Below are 21,461 nucleotides of genomic sequence, written 5' to 3' on the forward strand. Positions count from 1 at the left end.
GATGAATTCAAACTTTTAAAAATCGATCACATACCAAAGCCGATGCGAATCAGCCTGGCTGTTTTTGCTTCAGATGTGCAGTCTTTCCTTTCTGCTGGGGGCTCTTACTTTTGCAAAGTCTGAGTGATCTGAACAGTGTTTTCCCTATGTGATCAGTTATTTCATTTTCCAAAAAGATAAGGGTGTGCCTGTTGTGGTGTTCTGATGTTGTACTAAGCTGGGTGTGATGTTCTGGACAGTGAGAATACACAATTCTGTGATCTTTTTCTCTAGTAACCTCAAAAGTATTTTTTCCTTAAATTTGAACTACCAAGTTTAGCACTAGATCATTTTATCACTGCACTGATACATTAATTTAGTGCCAGATCACCTCTGCAGGGACAAGGGAAAAATCAATATGAAATAGAAACAACTTAATGAACTACAACAGACAGTTATGTTTCTACAGTACATGCATATGCATCTGTATGTTATGGAGAACTTTGGAAAATGGTCCCTTTTCCCTAATGCTGTGCAACACTTTAAACAGCTCATCAGCTTAACAATGAACCATAAAAAGAGAACTTGGATTAGCAAAGGGCAAGCTCAAGAAAAGGGGACTGTGGGCTATGGTGCAGATTGAACCATATCAGATTGAGGGTCTAGTGTGGACAGTGGCACCAAAACAATCTGTGGTCTCTGTGTGATCACCTAGTCTAAACAGAAGTGTTAAATATGCTGAGAGTCAAGCTGCAGCAAAGCCAAATCACCCTGTTTGCCAATGGTAGCTACGGCTACAGTAGGAAAAGACAAAGACCTAACATGAGATGGGTTGACTCAACAAAAGGATCTACAGTTATTAGTTCGCAAGACCTGAAGAGAACTTTCTGGAAAAGACCATGTTGCTAGGGGCCCCCCAATACGATAAGAAACCAACGTAATACGAGATGCTGTTGGTTTGTAAGATCTGAGCAGAGCTGTTAATGACAGGACATTTGGGAGATCATTAACCCATGTAGTTACTACACATTAGGTGACTGGAAGGTGGAAGTAGGAAATAAAGCAGGACAAATCACTGAAGAATTTGAAATATACCACTATGCAAATTTATTAGTATATTTACTGGCCTTTTAAAGGGCAGCCAATGATGGCAAATACAGGCTTGATATGACCAACAAAAGAGGCTTGATGCTGAAGAGTATGCTATTCATAACTGAAATTGCATTCCATGTTCGTAACATGGATATACACTACAGCCAATTCTTTCAACAAATTAATACAGTAATGAGGAAAGAATGTGGAAGACAAAGGAATTATAACACCCAGGAGCTGGCCTGCCACATCTTGTGCAACATTTTCTGTATAACCTGTCACAATGGCTTGACTCATGTGTGTAATACAGACAGTTTTGAACATCAAGTTATATTGTGCCTATTCAAAATTTAAAACAAAGTTAGCTGATACAGACATAATCCTGCTGTACATATTAAAACCTAGTTTAAGAAGAAAACTAAGCCACGACTGTGTGTTAAGCCACGGATCTTTACAGGAAGCATGTAGAGTTGGGACTGGTACCATACCCATATCCTTTTTATAACCATCAGGCATCTCTTATTTCTAGACTTTGGATAAGCTAGTTATTACTTATTAGAGATGGGGTTATTTGTATTCGTATACATGTGCACATAACGAGGGTCCCGCCCCCTGGGGCCAGACCGACTATTTATGATTCCGCCACTGCCACTGGTTCTGTGGAGCCTTCCTATCTCTCCATTGCTCGCGACAGATTAGCCAGTCCTGGCAGAAGGAGGGATTACGAGCCATTTTGCCAGGTTGCAGAGTGGCTAATCCACTGCAAACAACTGAGAGATAGGAGGTCTCTGCAGAGCCGTTGTCAGTGGCAGAATCTTGAGTGGTCGGTCTGGCCCCAGGGGGCTGGGCCCTTGTTATCTGCACCTGTGGGGGGGATATTCGTATTCTTATATGAATACCCCATCTCTATTACTTAGCCAAACTAGTTTAGCTACTTATTGCTAACAGCCAGGTTAATCTAGTTTACTCACAGTTGCAAAGAAGCGACACTCAACCAGTCGGATGTGACTTGATGACTTGTAATATAACCCCATTATTCCTCGTAATAATTTTAGAGAAATTTTCAGTCTATTGTTGCACCACTTCAGTTACCGGAATAAACAAATCATACTCCTCAAAAGTGAGCTTGTCAAGAGTAAAGGTGTCCACAAGAGAAGTTGTAAGCAAGAAGGTTTCTAGAAGAATTTTCAGCTGTCAACTCTAATCCCTGCTAGACGTTTTGTGGCCTCTGATATTTCTGTTCTGACAGATTGCCCTTTTGCCTAAATCTGGACAAGTGCTGCCGCTGCCTTTGTATTGTCCCATCTGATTTGCTCAGGTTGGGCTCTACTGTTTTGACCCTGGACTGCTTTTGACCCAGCTTTTGAACATGCACATCTGACTCACCTGACTCTTCTAGTAGAAATATGCTGGTTTGAACTTATATTCCTTTCAACCCTGTTTTTGGAGTTCCTAAATGGCTGCTGGAAGTTGAGTCATGACAACTGGACTTCTTTCTTGTTAGGTTGAAATGTTTTGCTACTCATCCAAGTAGCTTCTTCAGTTTGAGGACAGCTGGTAGGAGATCCCTGATATATCCTCTACATTGCTTTCACTTCCACTGGTCTGAATAGGCTCTTTAGAAGGACAAAGGACTCGGGGTGAGGGATAATCCTACTTCTGCAGTCATTCTCCACCCATTGTTATGGGTTGTTGATGGTGTTGTTAACAGTGATCCTTTGCGTGCATGTCCCTAATCCTTCTGGAGACAGATGAAAGAGCAGCATGATAAATAGGGGACAGATTGTATCTATGGCCTCTCTGTCCCCTCTCTTGAACTTTCTACCTTCTCAGTCCAAAATGAGTACATCTTGGTCATCAAATGAGTGTCCTTTGTCCTTCAAATGAAGGAATACTGCTGATTGTGGTCCTGAGCCATTGCCCACCTTGTGCTTGGCCCTTCTTCTGTTTAGTGACTGTTTGGTTTATCCAATGCAGAACTCTGAACACTCCTCTTTGCATTGGGCCGCATATACTAGATTGCTCCTGTTTTGTTTTGGTATGTATTTTGGGTGAATCAGTCTGCTTTAGTGTGTTTGTGGGTTTGAAATGCACAGTTATTTTGGACCAAGAAGACAGGTGGTTTGAGAGAGGGGTCAGGGAGGCCACACATATGTATATAGAAAATTCCTTGCTCAGTAGGGGTGGAGGCCTTAGATACAATCTGAGCACAGTTTGCTGTCCTCTGAAGATGCCGGCCACAGAGACTGGCGAAACGTTAGGAAGAACCACTTTCAGAACACGGCCAAGAAGCCTGAAAAACCCACAACAACCAATCTGTCTCCTATTTATCATGCTGCCTTTTCATCTGTCCCCAGAAAGATTAGGACCACACACACCCAAAAGACCATGTTAATGACCATTAATGACCCATGACAATGGGTGGAGGATTGCAAAAGTAGGATTATCCCTCACCCTGAGTCTTTTGTCCTTCTAAGGAGCCTATTCAGATGGGGGGGGGAGTGAAACCAATGTGGAGTATATATCAGGGATCTCCTACCAACTCTCCTCAGACTGAAGAAGCTACTTGGATGAGTAGCAAAACGTTTCAACCTAACAAGAAGTTCAGTTGCCATGACTCAACTTCCAGATAACCACACCTGGATGACTGAGAATCTTCACAGATATCTAAATGGCTGAGCTTTGTTTGAATCCTGAGAACTTAGTTACAGGTTTTGAATGTAGGGAAAAATCCAGCAAAGCAAAAAGGTATATAAACATTGGGATGAACTGAGAGAAATTCTAGTGAAAAAGAAGTAATTGAAAAGCAAAATAGCACTGGGTTGGGAATGGAGACTAAGGAGTTCATGTGGTTGTTGTGGGTTTTTCGGGCTCTTTGGCCGTATTCTGAAGGTTGTTCTTCCTAACGTTTTGCCAGTGCTGTCCTCTGAAGATGCCGGCCATAGAGACTGGTGAAACGTTAGGAAGAACAACCTTCAGAACATGGCCAAAGAGCCCGAAAAACCCACAACAACCATTAGATCCCGGCTGTGAAAGCCTCTGCGAATACACTAAGGAGTTCCTCTCTCTTATGAAGCTGGATTATTGTGTTATGTATAATCATAAAAGACTTCCTTAAGCTTGACATAATTATTATTCAACACTGAGTCCTATTAAAAGAAGAGAATTTATAAGATGCTAGGTTGCAAAAAGCAATACTTTTGGAAAAAAGTAATTGAGTTTACGGACAAGTAGGCACAATGGGAAATGCTGCATCCAAAGCACCTGAGAGTTCAAAGCAGGAAACTTGGCAAGACAGAAAGCAAGTAGTGACTGCATCCACATCAGGTGAGTCTCTACAACAGTGGTTTCCAATCCTGGTCCCTATATGTTCTTCGACTAAAACTCCCAGAAATCCCATCCAGCACAGCTAGTAGTCTTGAACTAAAACTTCTGGGAGTTTTAGTCCAAGAACATCTGGGAAACCAAGGTTGGAAATCACTTCTCTAGAAGACTAACCAGAAAATCAGGAAGGAAGCGAAACAGGAAAGGTTGAATCCACAGCACCTGAGATACCAAAGTGAAGAAAATTAAAGCTTAGAAAAAGCTGCCAGCCAACTTGACTATTGGTTCATACACAGTATTAGGGTTAGGACTGGCATAATGGCTGGGGGGTTCCGAGAGCTGAAGTCTAGAAAGGCAACTTCCCAAATCTGTAAAAACATAAAGCAAATCAAATAGAAGCAGTAGACATCTTGGAAGGGAAAAATACAGCATTATACCATCCCACCTTGAATAATGTTTTTGCTCTATTAAATATAGCTGGATTTATGTTACCTTCTTGCACCCACAGACATCCAATAAGACAGAAGAAGAACCTCTAAGGATACTTTTGCAGTGGTGTCAAGATTCAGCTGTTTGAAATCAATGTCTACATTTTCCATGGAAAATACCTCACAAGACACAAATTATGTCTAAGGGCCTCATTGTTTGTGGCTCATTCAGACTAGATAAAGACAATATTTCTTCTTTATAAGCTCTATAACATTGCTTAAACATTTTAGTATTTCACATGACCAGTGCTATTCTAACAAATGCAGAGCAAGATAGTTTCACTAGCTTCATATACAACAAAAAGGAGGTTCATAAAGAAAACAAATCATAATACAAAGAAAGGCCTTCTGCTATTCACATCACAATCACCATCCCACTGATTCCTGGGCTGTTTGGTTAACAGATTAACTGAAGCATATGAAATATATTACAAATGTAAGTATGGTTTCTTGACAGTTATTACATCTTTAGGAACAAAATCTCAAACAAATCCTGTCTTATATATAAGCATGAGAAATGAGATGATGTAGCAGACAATGGAACAAATTTTCTGAACAATCTGCTTTGGCTTAGGTCCGTGTGCCAAATTAGACATTATAGCTAGGATGGCATTAGAAGAAAGGTACATGTTCCTGCTTCAACTGTATAGTCCTCACCTATCATTTTGTCTGAGCAACCAGAATGCAAACTAATTCAGTGTATAACTCTGAAACAAAATATCTAATTTGGAACCTAGAAGAGATCAAGAAAGATCAGGACATTATGATAAGATACTAGGTTGCAAAAAGCAATACTTCTGGAAAACCTAACTATAAGCTTTTGGTAAAGTATAGTTCCAGCCACTGTTCTTGAAAAACTGCTGTAATATTCCCACATACATATTATTCAGGCACTCTAAGCACATACTAAACAGTATTTTTGTTGAGGCTGTTATATATGACAATTGATGTGTTTTAACTTTGGGCTGGTAAAAGTTGTGTATGTTGTTCCATCTTGATAAGTATCAGTCTTATCAGAGATTAAGCACATATTGGGTGATCAGCAAGCTGAAGAAATAGAAAAAACTGTTACAAAAATGCTACAAAAATAGTGGCCAGAATCCTGTTAGTAATTTACATGTGTGGAAGCTGAATTGCGTAACTCACTATGGTGAATTACTGCTAATTAACAAGGTTCTAGTCACATTACAATGTATGCATGTAACTGTGCTACAGAAGCATGCTAGTAATGTGATCAGCACCTTATTGATTAGTAGCAATTTGTCATGGTTACACAATATATTATACCCATACACTTACCTGCATGTTTGGTGATGAAATCTTTTTCCTTTCAAGAAACATTTATTTGGTGATTCTGCACATTCACAGATACATTTTGCAGGATTTAATGGCTGATGTTTAGGACATGTTCTTTTACACACACACTGGCATTTTTCTTCATCAAACTCCTTGTTTGGTCCACATGAACTTGGCAGCAGTTTATTTTTACATGTACACTGGCATGATGTTCTGTCTAATTCTTTATGAGGTCCACAGGTGGAAGGTCTCACTCCCCCTTTGCAAAGACACTGACAGGTTTCTTCATCAAGCTCTTTATTAGGTCCACAAATATCATGGAATCCTTCGGCAGTATCTGTGAGAAGAACAAGGTTCGAGAAAAAATAAATTCTGCTCCAGGCATTGCAGAAAAGTGTGTCTGCTAATTTTAGTTTTCAGTTAGTGAATTACATCCAACCCATGTCTCTAAATAATCCTACAATGAAGGGTAGACAAACATAGCTAAATTGTGCCATATTCTGTAAATAAATAGTTATAAGGAATTTAACAACTTGGAAAGTTTATAGTTTATACAGATTTACTTTCTGCTTATTTGCTTACCAGTATCCCCAAGGTAGGAAGAGAAACTGAAATCACGCTGTGCCAGACATCTGCAGATGTGATTATTCCAAATGTAATTTTGTGGACATGTTTTGTTTGCCACATGACACCTAGGGACAAAATATTTATTTATTACAACAAAACTGCAAAGCAAGAGCTTCTGTACGTAGATCACATATATTTCAGCAGACAGACCTTACAAAGCTTTGGTTTTAGTCACATTTTATATATTGCAATCAGTGCTGGACAAAGCTGCTGCAAAGCCTACCAGATTATGAAATCCAATTTAATCTAAGCCAAAATACATAACATTATGCAGGTGGTGATCTAGCACAGGACATAACGAACAGGCCATGCTTTTCCTAACTAAAGGAAACTTACAGTAGGAAAATAGATCAGTTCAGATAGCTGCTCAGTAAAGAACTGAAGAACCCAGAAAAAAGCCAGATTAATGAATAATGCCAATGTTGACTTGCTAAAACTGTTTCCATATGGAAATGGGCTATTTCAGGGTGCTTAATACATCTGTCTTAGCAATGGCAATGAGGTAACAAAGCAGGCTTTCATGTTGCCTATTTTTAATTGCATGGAAAAGAAGAAACTTTGGAGGCTACATGCTTTTATTGCTGTGTACAAAATCTTCATATGATCACTGGGACTGTTTTCACAGAGCCCTAGATTATCAGGAACAGCACTGATCTGTCCTGAAGGAGCAAAGAAGGCCAGCTTCATCAACCTGTTACATATCCTTCCCTTGAACACACTGTCAGTATGAGTGAATAGTTCTCCTGAATGGATTACTTTCAGTACAAGAAAACATTCACAGCAGCACATTGTTACATTTATATGCATGCAATTTATGCCCCACCACATGTACAAAGGAAGATCTAGCAAATGGCCAAGATAGCGCTATTGAAGTAGCCCAGTTCTGGTTAAAACAATTTAATTATCTTAACAACTTAATTTGTTTTAAATTTTACCAATACTACACATATGGCCATAATTTTAAATCATGCAATGCTCTGATACTAACAGAAAGAAAGATTGTTGAGCTGAGTCCAATATGTAAAGTATTTAATGTTTTGTTTCTTTAAGTGTGGATGAGGATGCCAAACAATCTGAAAAGAGATATTTGACTTGTGTTGCAATGACACGTGAAACAAAAAAGTAATTCCTACAGTCAGTAGAATTAGGCCTGATCAGGACAGAAGAACTTATTAAGAACCAAATGCTTAAAAGATCATGAGGTATGTGCTATTCTTCATAGTGTGTATCTACAGTAAATTTGATGTATTAAAAACAAGTGAGATTAAAAACAATAAAGCTGCAATCCTATACAGTGGTGCCTCGCTAAACGATGATAATCCGTTCCACTGAAATCGCTATTTAGCAAAATCATTGTCTAGCGAAAAGCATTTCCCCATTGTAATGCATTGAAACCTGTTTAATGCATTCCAATGGGGAAGAATCGCCATTGTCTAGCAAAGATCGGCCATATGAAAGCCACTTTGCGAACCGCTGATCAGCTGTTTAAATAGCTGTCTTGTGAAGCTTAGATCTCGAAAACACCCGTTTTGCGAGTGTGGAGGGAGCTGTCAAAATCGTTGTCTAGCGAAAATTGGTTTGCGAAGCAGGGACCAAACATTGTCCAGCAAAATTCCCCAATAGGAATCACTGTTTTGTGAATCGCTATATTGATTGCGAAAAGTCAATGTCTAGCGAAAAAACTGTCATGCGGGGTAACTGTCTAGCGAGGCACCACTGCATACACTTACAAAGTGTAATTCAGCACACCTGCATGAGTGAGATTTTTACACTAGTCTTGTTGTTGCAGGTCAAAATACTGACAGTTGTCCAAAGTTTAACTCTTTCAATTTAGAGATACTAAATTCTAAGATCCCTTATTTTAGTTTTCAGTATTTTGGTAAATGGCAGTTGAACTGAAGACTTCATAATTAGGACTGGGATAGAGTCATATATTCTTCAGAACAACCAAACAAATGTATATAATTTCAAAACTAATTTTGCTACATGATTTCCCCACAAAAACAAGCTATTAAAGCAGAAGACATTTGCATTAATTTTACCAATATTTTTAGGATAACGTTTTGCATCATTTTTGCCAAGCATAAATCACACAATAAACATGACAAAAAAACATACTAATTTTTCCTAGTTTGGCCCAGCTTCATAATATACTTAGGTATATTATGAAGTTATGATATCATACTCTAGTAAACAATGTGGCATTCTTTTCAAACTACACACAATAAATTTAAACTGAATTTAAGGAATTTCCTCTAACATAAAAAAAGTTTAGGTCTAATACTCACTGTGATTGCGTCACTGGCAAAGAGCGTCTAATGATTGAATGGACTTGTCTGTATACATCCAGTTTGGACATGCAGCGGCAGGATGTATGGTTCGCAAAACTGATTGTTACAGGTTTGGGACCATGAGACAATGGCACAGTTATTTCGAATAACTGCAAAGAAATGAAAATCACCAGGAAGAAGAAAATAACCCCTTATAATTAAGAATGTACAAAAATCTAGAATAAACCTTTAGCATACAAATAATTCTTCACAGAAATTTCTGACAAACTAAATTTTTTACCCAGATTGATTTTTTAATGAGTAGGATTCTAGAAGTGTGTTACCTCCTCACTACAAGCTACTAAAGAAGGTTGCTGGGATGGAGATGAGAAGGATAAGTTTCTTAGTCAAGGTAAAAGTACTTTGCAGATGGTGTTGTAAAAATTAGCAAGAATACACTAACATGGTATGACTGACTATGTTTCACAACAGTCTTATTCAGGCATTCAGAAAAGGCAGTGTGTGAGGTGTGAGCCAGCTGGCTCTACACTCTCCATTGTTATGGAGGTTACAATGGTCTATAGCTATGCAAGGAGGCCGGCTGTAGAATTGAGGACAATGGAAAATAAGAGTTCTTCTCTAACATCATGGAGGTTCTGTGTGTATCTCTCCTCTTTGGACTGTCAGCTGCCACGTTGGGACAGCAAGGGGTGGGTGGGGATAAGGTTAGCATTCTTCTTTCCCATCCATGCTTTCAGACGAATCCTTTTCTGAAAGGTTAATACATGGATTCAGTGAATTTTGCTTCATCTAACAGGATTCAGTGGGAATCATGTACAGTACCTATACGGAAGAAAAATAAGTTTCACTCCAGAGTTTTGTACTGGAATTCCGCCTGTTTAATTGCTATGGAGTCTGTGCTCAGGCATTGGATACTTCTAGTTACATAATGGGGAAAGATGTGCAAAGCTACTGTGACTGATCTCCAATGTGAAGTCACTGGATTTTCAAGGCCTTCTATAGGATAGTCCTGTGGACAGCGGACACTTTTACTCCATATTCAACATCAGCTACGACTGATATTCATTTATAAGGGTGACAGTAAAAGGGACAGATTTGTGCATATGCCAGAGTTGTTTGCAGTCCTTCATAATAGCGCTGGAGGAGGTACTTGCTCTCTCCCTCTCTCAACTGTGTCTCATATTTAAGGCAATTTACTCTGTCCTGCAAGTCCACTGGAAAACACAAAAAAAGCCAGACCCTCTTTACATGACCCCATTCTTCCTCAGCATGTTCATTCTCTGATTTCTGTATGTTTGCCCTACAACAGGAAAATTGGCTTGTACTGTATTTATATTGATGGCTATTTGACTTTGTATATGTCTCAAAATCTTAATTCAATTTGAAGTTGGATTACTTAGGGTTAGTTCACACATCCATGTATCTCTACATAATTTGTTACATCTAGAGCAGTGGTTCCCAACCTTGGGTGACCCACGTGTTCTTGGACTGCAACTCCCAGAAACCCTGGCCAGCACAGATAGGGGTAAAAGCTTTGGGGAGCTGCAGTCCAAGAGCACCTGGGTTACCCAAAGTTGGGAACCATTACTCTAAATCCAGAGGTTCACAATTCTTCAGTCTCAAAGGCCATATCTGGTGTAAGTGGAAAGGCTGGAGACTTTGTGTCTCCAGATGTGTTTGTATACACACTGCGGGGACAACTGAACCTGACTTCCACCCTAGCAATCCTGTTCAAAATCAGTATGTGGGGAAAGAGGCTGTTTCAGGGTTGCTGAAAGAAGAGGAGGCTGAAGCCACTTTCTGCTCAACATTTCCAATGGATATAACTTTCAGCAACTCCGAAAAATTTAGTATCGATTATTTCTTTTCCCAAAGTACCATGTTTCCCAAAAAAATAAGACAGGGTCTTATATTAATTTTTGCTCCAAAAAACGCACTAGCGCTTATTTTCAGGGGATGTTTTATTTTTTTCATGTACAACAATCTACATTTATTCAAATACAGTCATGTCATCTTCTTCTGGTTGCTGCACAATGGTGGAGAGCAGGATTTCACTTAACTGGGGCTTATTTTGGGGGTAGGGCTTATATCACGAAAAATCCTGAAAAATCCTACTAGGGCTTATTTTCAGGTTAGGTCTTATTTTTCGGGGAAACCTGGTACTTGCCTAATGCTCAGTTTAGATTATGCTATTAGAAAACCTTGTCATTCTCAGACTGCGTTTGTGTCTGTAGAAATTCATAATTGTTAACATCAATGTATGGAAGCAAGACTTAACAGACTGCTTGATCAGTCCCATTTTCCAGCTCTGACTGAAATTATCCCTAGCCCCATTTTCTCTCTCAGTCTACTATTGGAAGTTCTTGGACATCATATTAAAACCTTCCTTTCATAATATCTTTCCTAATTCCTTTACGGGGGAATCCTAGCTCCTGTCCCTCTGCGGCTTTATGTCAGTGAAGTCAGGACTTTACCTGTTTCTCTAAAATGGTACTTTCAGACACTGAAAGTGTCAATGAATGCAGAATTATTGTATTAAGGTATTATAACAAGCAAGAGTGCAACTTTTTGTGAGTGGGAGAGAGGGAATCTCACAATTAACCTGCTTGTTTCTAAGCAGTGAATTAAGTCATGATTTTAATCAATTCTACTTTAATTCCATTCATGTCTATTTAGAAATCAGCCTGAGTTTAGTGGGACTACTCCTAGTTATGTGTGTGTAGGAGTTTAGTCCTATTATATTTGAAAACAGATTAATCAAAATACACTGGCAAATGCCCCAGATTTAACTGATGTTGGTTTTGACTAAGTCTAGTAGAAATCAAAGCGCCAATTTAGTCACAACTATTGTTTCCTCCAATTCAACTTGCCATGCAGATTCATACTGCTTATAACTTCCTTGCATCTAACTGTAACCAAGTAATTACAGTAATTAGCTTAACTACTGCTACCCTTCCATATTCGCTTTAAAATTATCTAATAATTATTCAAGCTTAGAAGTTGCCTTCGATCAGTGGAATTTGTAATGCATTTCTCATTACTGTACTATACTAAACTATTTCCAGGAGTGATTTCTTTCAAAGAGGAACCAAACCCAACAATCAAGCAATGAAATGTTGTTTATTTAATGATGCACATTTTTGTTCAAATCTTATTTGGGTTACTTGTAGAGCAAGTTCTATGTATTAATTACACAATGCTTCTGCATGTGGCAAAAACGACACTTCCTAACACTTCTTTTCTATGAAAATATGTTGATCTGGAATGCCAGTGAATGCATTACAATCAAGTGTGTAGGAGGTTGGTGCTCTAAATGATCACTGGCATATGACACCAACCAATACCACACAATCCTCAGCATCTCTAACACTATTCAAACTTTTTGATGGAAATGATAATGCACATTTATGTAAATTAATTGGTGCCACTGAGCTTTTTTTTTTCCTGTGTGAGATAACAGCTGCATAAAATTACTTGCTGCAATAATGTTCAAATTTGGTGTCCTTGCCTATATATTAAAAATATTTAGTTCAAAATATAATTTTTCAATATATAGTTTTCCTTATGTGGTTTCTTCATCTTTTGGTAGTGCTACTTCCATTTTGCATTTCTGTTTTGTATGATCTTACTCTAAACTGACTTTAAAAGCTGGATTGTTCCCTTCTCTAATTTATGAGCTGACAACCAATCCTAAAATGAAAATACTAATGACAGATTCTGTTAAAAGTGTGCTAGCATATTATGTGTACTCTGCTGAAGAAACCAAGATGCAGTGCAAAACATAAGGGGGGGGATCAAAATGTTGTAAAGCAGAATTAGGGACTGTATTTAATGTACATGTCAACTGCAATAATACTTACTAAATAATCTGTTACTGCACTATATGATAAAAATGCATGGGAAAAAATAATTCCATATTTTACAAATGACTCAAGCATTCCAGTAATGCATATATCTCCAAATGGTGTATGTGAACATAATGTGTAAGTCAGATTCTACAAGCCACTTAAATCTGTCTGCTTGCTTCTGTGAGAAAATAACTCACAGACTATTCTGAGATGTTTTCCCTACAGACTTCTTTATAGAGGCTACGGAGTAAAATAATTTTTTCTTTATGGTGATCTGAACGATAAAAGAACATAAAAATCTCTGTAGGCATACTGCTGCAGGGTGGTTTTAAGGGTTATTGGTTCCCAATACACTTCTGCATCATCTATGAACTTCCATAGTAATAACAGTTGCATAAGTAACATTTAATAAAACTAGAGATCAGCAAAGAAATACTCAGAGTGCTTGAAATTTCTTATTCACTAAACCATACAATACACTATTTTAAAAGGACAATCTGTGATAATATTTAATAATAATTGTCTGTGGACAAGTCAATTCTGACTTATGGCCACCATTTTTCAGGTTTTATAGGATGCCATTCCCTTATTCTAGGAGCATTCTGGGACTGTGCAGTTTGCTCCAGGCAATATAAACTGGCTCTTCTGGATGCAGAGGTGGAGAACTGAACTCTCAACCTATGGCTCCATAGCCAAGATACCTTACTCACTGAACTATTCAGTCAATGTGACAACACTTGGGGGGTTTAAACTATTGTCACTTTGTTGGTTGGCCTAGTCGTATCATTCTTATGAATGTTCAACATGTTCAGATAAATAGCACATACTTCTTGTTAGCAAAGTACTCACTGACAAAGTCTAATGAAGAATCCTAACAGCCAGTGTAGAAAGATGATCCCTATCCACATTCTGGCATCCTCTATGTTTATGGAAAATTCAAAACAAGTATATGTGTAAGTAATTAAATATAGCTAAAATAGCTGTGATTCCTTGCCTCTTCATAAACCACTGATGTGACCCTACGGTACACAGGTTTACCATCCCTTGCTTAAAGATGGTACAGGTTGTATATTAATAACCAGTTTCAAGGTTGAATAAACCCACAGCTATGAAGTGGAAAAGTTTCCAGACTGCATAATTCGTCCAAGGAAAATTCTCCATTTCTAAACAACTTTCATAACATTTGGTAGCAACAATGAATGGACACCAACACAATATTAGGCAAGCTTGACTATTCCAAAGTTGTGTTAGATAACAAACTCACTCTTACATTCTTAAGTGAGACTACTTATGTGAGAACACAGATTAGTTGTACTCTAGCTATGTTTTTTCTGTATTTATATCTAGGAGATATGTGTGAGATTATATACAGTATACATTTTACTGTTTTGTAAATGCTGTAAAAAACCAAACCACAGATATTCATGGTAAACAAGTTTCAAGTTAAGAATTCACCTTTTGGATGTGCAGGTCAAACCAAAAACTAGAACTAGGCCTAATGTTTCTACCACTTTCGATAAACACACCAAGCAGATTCTTAATCCTTGCTTGAGCGTCATACATTTTTTTTAAAATTCTCGCAACTCTGTAGGTCTCTAACCACAGGACTGCACTGTCACTCCAGATTCTGTGTGGCCATAGTATTGAAGGATTAGAAGGAACACCAGGGGTCACTGCATTCAACCCCCTGCCAAGACAGAAAATACACAGCTTCAGTACCCTGATAGATGGCCATTTAAACTTTGTTTTAAAATCTCCCAAGAGGGATCATCCAACATGTTCTGTGCAAGTTGCTCCCACAGTCTAACAGTCTTGTTGACAGGAAATTCTTCTTAATGCTTAGTCAAAATCTCCTTTTTCGTAATTTTAATCTATTAGCTCATCCTACCCTTTGAAACCACAGAAAACCAGGTTGCTCTGTCTCCCATGTGATTGTGTGCCATCAAGTCAAATCTAATTTTTGGCCAACCTTTCTCAGGGGTTTCTAGGCAAAGAGTACTCAAAAGTGATTTACCATTCCGTTCTTTTGGGGGCATCCTGGGACTGTACAGCTTGCCCAAGGCCACATAGGCTGGCTCTTCTGGGGTGTGCAGTGAGGAACTGGACTAACCTCTGGCTCCACAGCCAGATACCTAATTCATTGAGGTATCCAGCCAGCTCCTTCTCCCATGCAACAGACCATCAAATATCTGAAATCGCTATCATATCATCTCTTCATCTTTCCTTTTCCATGCTACCCATGCCAGTTCTTTCAGCCACTCCTTAGAGGGCCTTTTACCATCTTTGTCACTCACATCTGGACATATTCCAGGTTTTTTTTCCTATATACTTCTTAAACTGCAACGCCCATAAATGAATGCAATAGTCCAAGTGAGGTCTGATGATAGCAAAATACGAGTGGTACTGTAGCCCTATACAGGAGTGCAAAAGGGGTTAATTTCAAAATGAGAGCAAAGAGAAAGCTGTAGCCCCCATTCACTACTTGTCACCATATTCATATGTAGAAGGGCACTCTGGAAAGGAGACAGTCTGCTGTATGCGTAGCCTCTCCATGCTATCAATAACTCTGATTTTTAAAAAGATTCCCCTATTGCATACATAAGCTTCAGATACAGCAGAAACTTTCCTCTTCACGTGTAACACACAGTTTCCTCTTCATAATATCCTCTTTCAGGTGGCAGCAGCAACAGACAGGTGATTGGGCTAAAAGTCCATGCTTTCAAATTAAACCTTTCTGAATAGGGCTATGCACACACCTAAAAATAAAAGCCAAACCTACCGTTTTGCTGATGTAGTTTGTGCTGATATTCATACACTGCAGCCCTTCACTATTGCAGCAACCTCCACATCTGTAGATGGACACACATGGAGGTTTAAAGAAGGTGTTTGTTGTTGCTCCAGATTCTTTCCCCACATCTACACATACTTCACGTGGCATGCATTGAGTTTTTCGCCACTCATTATCAATACCTGCCAAGTTACAGGGAAAGCTCGTAGGTTATAAAGTAGTTTTTTAAAATAGCTCAAAACCAAGACCCTACTATACATAAAACATATATATATATATTTTAAAAAACTAGCCAAATATTGCTTTCCTTTAGCACCCAGAAGTGATTATTGATCTGATCCTTTACAAGACTGTCCAACAGCTACGGAGATAGTTTACCTGACAAGAGTCACAGCTTCACAGAAAACATACTGCTTAACCTTTTACAGATATTCTTGAGATGTGCAACTACAAAAATGAGGTCTGTGCTTGTGCAAAGCACCATCCTGGATATTTCTAGGTCTCAATCCTGAGAGCTGATGTTCATGCCCCTGCCCTCAAAAGGAAGATTTACATAATCCTGAAGAGGTAGGATGCAGAAATAATACTTAAGAGGTAGCTCCTATTCAGTTCTTTCATGACTGTTGTGAGAATGTCCCATCAAAAGAAAAGCAAGCAAGCTGTTCTTCATAGTTTTTGTGCAATCATATATGCAAGTCTGAGAGCTAGCACACTTGGAGTTGATTGCTTATGTTAATATGAAAAAAATCTGTTGAGCAGCATTGTCCTAAAAGCCATCAGACCTTACTGTCATGTCAAAACACACAGGAGTGATTGTGTTGAAACAGTGTAATAATGGAAATAATTCAATATGAGTGCCTTTGGTGCAGTGGTAAAACTGCAGCACTGCAGTAAAGATTCTGTTCATGGCCTGAGTTGAATCCTCAGCTCAGATAGCCAGCTTAAGGCTGACTCAACCTTCCATCCTTCCAAAATTGGTTTTTTTTTTTTGGGGGGGGGGATGAATAGCCTGCATAATTAAATTGTAAACACCCCAGAGAGAGCTTTGAGCACTATGGGGAGAGGTATATAAGCAAAGAACTTTGCTTTTTGCTTTGCTTTTGGGAGAAAACACTTTAAGCTACTTTTCAAATCCCTATAGCAAAGGAAATAATTATGAAGACAGCTGTTCTGTTCAGACAGAAAACCACAGTACCTTCCCCGCCAAGGCTAAGCATTGCTTTTGGGCTTTCCATGACATCAATTCCTTGTTGAAATAAAAATCTAAAGCAACCTTAGATTGACATGCAAGAACATAGCAACATCTTGTCTGTCAACAGAAAAACAAAGTAGATCAGAACAAAGAGCATACAATTCATTGGGTCTCCTTGCCAATATAATGAACACTAAAATGTTGTGTTGAGGAACAGAAGAGTGAGAGATCACAAGCAGCCGCAAGTTCAAGGAACTTCACACAAATCAAATTAGTACCAAAAGCAACCCACAGAAGCTACTGAGGGATATAAATGGCAAATGCTTGATTTTATAGAAGCTTACTGATTTTATAGGAGCTTCAAGGAACTTCACACAAGTTGAATGAGGATCAAAATGCAAGTCACAGAAGCTACTGAGGAATATAAGTGCTACGTTCTTGATTTTATAAGATTCACATAGGGGCAGGTCACTTGAAGCCCTGCAGAAGTTCCTAAAACACAAATAAACTAGATCCTTTGGCCTCATCACCAGTATGGTGTGGGGGAGAATTTGTGTCAAAATGCCATGTTCGCACATGCAGAAAATTCAGGTGCAACACATGTTGTCTTAATAACTGAAGTGCAATAGGGGATGCCATCTGTCTTGATGAAACTGTCCTGTGCTATCAAAGTACAATAGAGATTTGTCTTGTAAAGTGATACGTTGCATATCTTCTTTGGAATGATGGGCAACAAAAAAGATGTATAAAAGGAGTTCCTAAGCAGCAATATCAATGCCAGAAAAAACTCCAGCAAGAGCTCTGGGTGGAAAAGGGGCGAGAGAAAAAGGAATGTCAGGAAAAGCAGAAAATGTGTGGCAGAAAGAGAAAAGAAATGACACGCCAACACACTTTGTGCTCTGATGTTCCCCACTTCAGATCCATGCAGGTGTAAAACTGCTCAAAGGGTTGTAAACAATACTGAAGCAGTATTTGGAAAGTTTAGAGACAGGCCCAATATATGCTAATCTTAATACAGCGATTGGCATGGTTATATGGATTTCAGCACCGCCAAACTTGGAAATGATGCAATTCTTGCTCATGTTGAGACAAGCTGCTGAGACCTATGTGACAGCATCAACATTATTTTTTTTCCTCATTGGGTCATGGATCAGACACTGTTTTTCTGGTTGAAAACAAGCAATCGTTTCTCAGGTCTTAATCCTTTTTCTTTTTCAGTCTTGGTCCTGAAGGTTTCTGGAAGACAGGGCCTGTTTAACTTACAAGTCCTGGGAAAAGTTTGTAGCACTTGGGTGAAAGAGTGTTAGTATGGCTAATGGATGTGTTGAAACCAAGAAGAAGGCAGTTGGCTTTATGAAGGAAATCGTGATGGCTATTAATTTCTGCAGGAAATGAGAAGAATGATTCTTATGAGCCTCCTTACTAAAATATTGAAAATGAAGTTAAAATAAATTAATTTAGTGCTGCTACGGAAACTGATTAGACTGCAATAATTGCAGTCTCCCAAACACAGTAGATAGATATACATTAGGTCACTGATGTCAGAGGCAGCAATCTACTCCCACAGTCTCAGTACTTTTTGTGAGAGACCAGCAGCCTTAGGAAATACAAGGGCAATTCCTTCAAACAAAAATGCAAAAATAATTATGATCTAATAAAAGCAAAAGGAAAAATGCATCTTCACTAAAGCCAAGACTAAATTCACTGAAGAAAAATTTCCCTAGAGAACATTTTCCAGTCTATTGACTATATCATGGTCAAAAGAGAACTAAATAGGAAAGCATATATTATGTCTCTGTTCTCCCCACCCCCTTGACTAGAGGTTGCGGGTGGGCACTGTATAGCATCTCTTGGGCTTGAATTGTGGATTTTTTCCAGATGGTGCTCTGCTGAACTGCAGAGTCCATATGTGCTTGTAACTAAAAGTGATTTAGATTCTGACCTATTTCTGGTCAAACATTTCTTGTCTGTTACTTTCCACAAGTCTAAGCCCACAACCAAGTGAACAGAGATACTATATCCTTCTCCTGCACTCACTGGGGGACCCACAACCAATTTGTTCCACTCTGGACCTGGATGAAATCACATTAATGAAATGCCTCCCACATATCAAGGATGATGACTGGTTTATTTGATATTAGCACCTACCCATCCCTAGCTCTTTGTTCTAAGCAGCTTGAGAGAGGAACTGGCACAGCTTCCACCAGAAATTAACCTATCCTTTCTTTAGATTCCATGTGATTCTTCTTAACTCAGAACCTCCCTGCCCCACTGGCTGCTGCCTAGTTTTATTCATCTTGATCTTGCAGAAGATTATGCTTGACCTGAACAACCAGGCATACAGATATGCTGCATCAATACACCTTGATTTGTCCTGGTAAGTTTTACATATAGCTCAGAAACTATAAACTATAAATCTCTTGTTATTAGGGAGGTCTAAAATTCTGAGTGTAATAAATCATGCATCTCAGTATTTCTCCCCCCAGTGCTTATACTTTTACCACATGTACAAAAAAATTGACATTCTTGCATTTTGATTTATGGTATGTGGTACAAATTTAATTTCCAATACTTACTTTTCAAAATCTCTGCACTGTAATGTGCGGCAGCAAATTTTATTGGATTTGAATCCTCTGATCTTGCATCGAAGCTGGGCCGTTCCCTACTGTGTTGCCAGCTCCCTCTCCTCAACTGACATTTGAACATTTTCCAGTATTCTGGATAAAGTACTGTCATGAGTTCATCCACACTGGATACAGACCGCAACTGCTCTTCCAACTCTTTACTTGCATATGTCTGTTTTTTAAAAAATATTAAAACAATTATTTTACACAATAAAATAATTTTGCACAATAAAATAATTGCTGCATATCAGAATGCTGATCTACATTTAAATCTGATATTTTTTAATATACGGCAACTGCATTACAGAATAAGTCTTCTGGCTGAGTGATCTCTATTTTTATTTTTTTGTATGTGTGTCTTTAGCATTATCTCGAAATAAATATTCAAGAAAGAAAACATGTGACTCATCCAAACAAACTGCCAACTGGGCTGTGAGCATAGAAACAGTACCACAAAACTAGCTTTGTGCAAACATCAGTAAACTATAACATTTTATTCCATGCTTCAAAGGCTGCAATTTTATGATTGTTCAGTTAGAAATTAAATTCTAATAAACTCAGTGAGATTCACTTTCTAATGAACAGAACAAAGTTAGAATTTAGGATTTAAATTACATTTAAATCTTCCTTGTGCTATTTATGGGGATATGAGATTACTGTTCATGTAAAACAAGAAAACAGAACCAAGAAAGTTAGCTTCAGTGTTTCATCCAATGTTCCTCACAACAACCTTTTGAGGTAGATTAGAATGTAAAATAGTGAATAAACAGAACTTATTCAACAATTTTTTAAGATAACCCAAAGTTAAACCCACTTGGTAGGTTTTAATATCTCTCACTCAATAATTCTGTCTACTACAATTAATAATTCTGATAAACAGTGCAACATAGCATAGACAGCAGAATAGACAAGAATGCATCATTTTGTCTCTGGGAGATAGCTAGAACTATATACTCTTGCCAGAAAAGGAATATCTCCTCAAGGGATGACCCCAATTTTCTCACCACTTCAGGTGGGAAACTATGTGCTGCTGCCAATTCTGCTTGGCCCAGGGAAGAAAAGCACTTCTGTGGCAGGCAGCAGCATCTCTAAACACTTCCTTCTATGGAAGGGATAGGGGGCAGCATGGCAAGAGGCTCTTTGTTAGAACTGACTTTTGCTCGACTGTCTTGCAGCACACCCAGGGTGGGCTGGGGAACTCCAGAGAAACTGCCCAACACTGCAGCACACATGATTTTTCTGGACATTCCTCCATGTGCCTTGACTGTAAGAGGCCTCTCAAGAGCTGGGCCAAAAAAAGGAAAAGTGGGGAAGGGGGATAGCAAATTCTAACAAGGGCCACCATCTGCCTCTTCCCTCTCTGGCTGTTTGGCAAAGCATATTGTGGCAGCTCTACTTATGTTGAAGAGTGACTGGATGCCTTCCTCCTGGGAGATCAAGCAGGGCGATGAATGATGGAAAGAGGGAGACACACATTTGCTACCCACAGTACTCTATGCCTGTAGTGATGGTCTTAGCATAGTGACAGTCCAGTCCTAGCTTTCTTTGATTTATCTGGTATGCTGATTTATTTTTTCCTTCTGACTACCAGATTCTTCATGGTTAAATAGTACAAAAACAGATTCTATTTCCTCCAAGAAGTATTTTTCCAGTGTTCAAAATGCATCGGTGAGGTAGGTTGGGTTGAGAAAGACTGTCTGATCAAACAGATTCCCATTGAATGCGGCATCTGATTTTACAGAATGAACAAACTGACCCTCACTTTATCTAATAAAGAGATTTTTTTTAGCTTTATAGTATGTTCTGAGTTACTGACAGTTGGAGATTTCTACTTTGGACTCCCTAAAGCTCTTGCTATGTGTTCTGTAAAATATGAAGTCAGACATTACACCTAGTCTTTTTTTTTAAATCT

General features: G+C 38.6%; 1 protein-coding gene and 1 long non-coding RNA gene across 2 annotated transcripts in view; both read right to left on the bottom strand.

The window, feature by feature from the left end:
• The window catches only part of LOC144589399 (uncharacterized), a 1,017,889-nt gene that overhangs the window by 142,986 nt on the left and 853,442 nt on the right, over positions 1-21,461 (bottom strand). The window lies entirely within an intron of this gene.
• The window catches only part of VEGFC (vascular endothelial growth factor C), a 73,862-nt gene that overhangs the window by 10,778 nt on the left and 41,623 nt on the right, over positions 1-21,461 (bottom strand). The window contains exons 2-6 of the mRNA XM_020803176.3: positions 19,502-19,721; positions 15,725-15,915; positions 9,095-9,246; positions 6,762-6,871; positions 6,183-6,516 (exon numbers count right to left, since the gene is read on the bottom strand). Of these exons, the coding sequence (XP_020658835.2) occupies positions 6,183-6,516; positions 6,762-6,871; positions 9,095-9,246; positions 15,725-15,915; positions 19,502-19,721 (1,007 nt within the window). The remainder of the gene's footprint in view (positions 1-6,182; positions 6,517-6,761; positions 6,872-9,094; positions 9,247-15,724; positions 15,916-19,501; positions 19,722-21,461) is intronic.

This window comes from Pogona vitticeps, chromosome 5, assembly GCF_051106095.1.
Source record: "Pogona vitticeps strain Pit_001003342236 chromosome 5, PviZW2.1, whole genome shotgun sequence".
NCBI classification, from domain to species: Eukaryota; Metazoa; Chordata; class Lepidosauria; order Squamata; family Agamidae; genus Pogona; species Pogona vitticeps.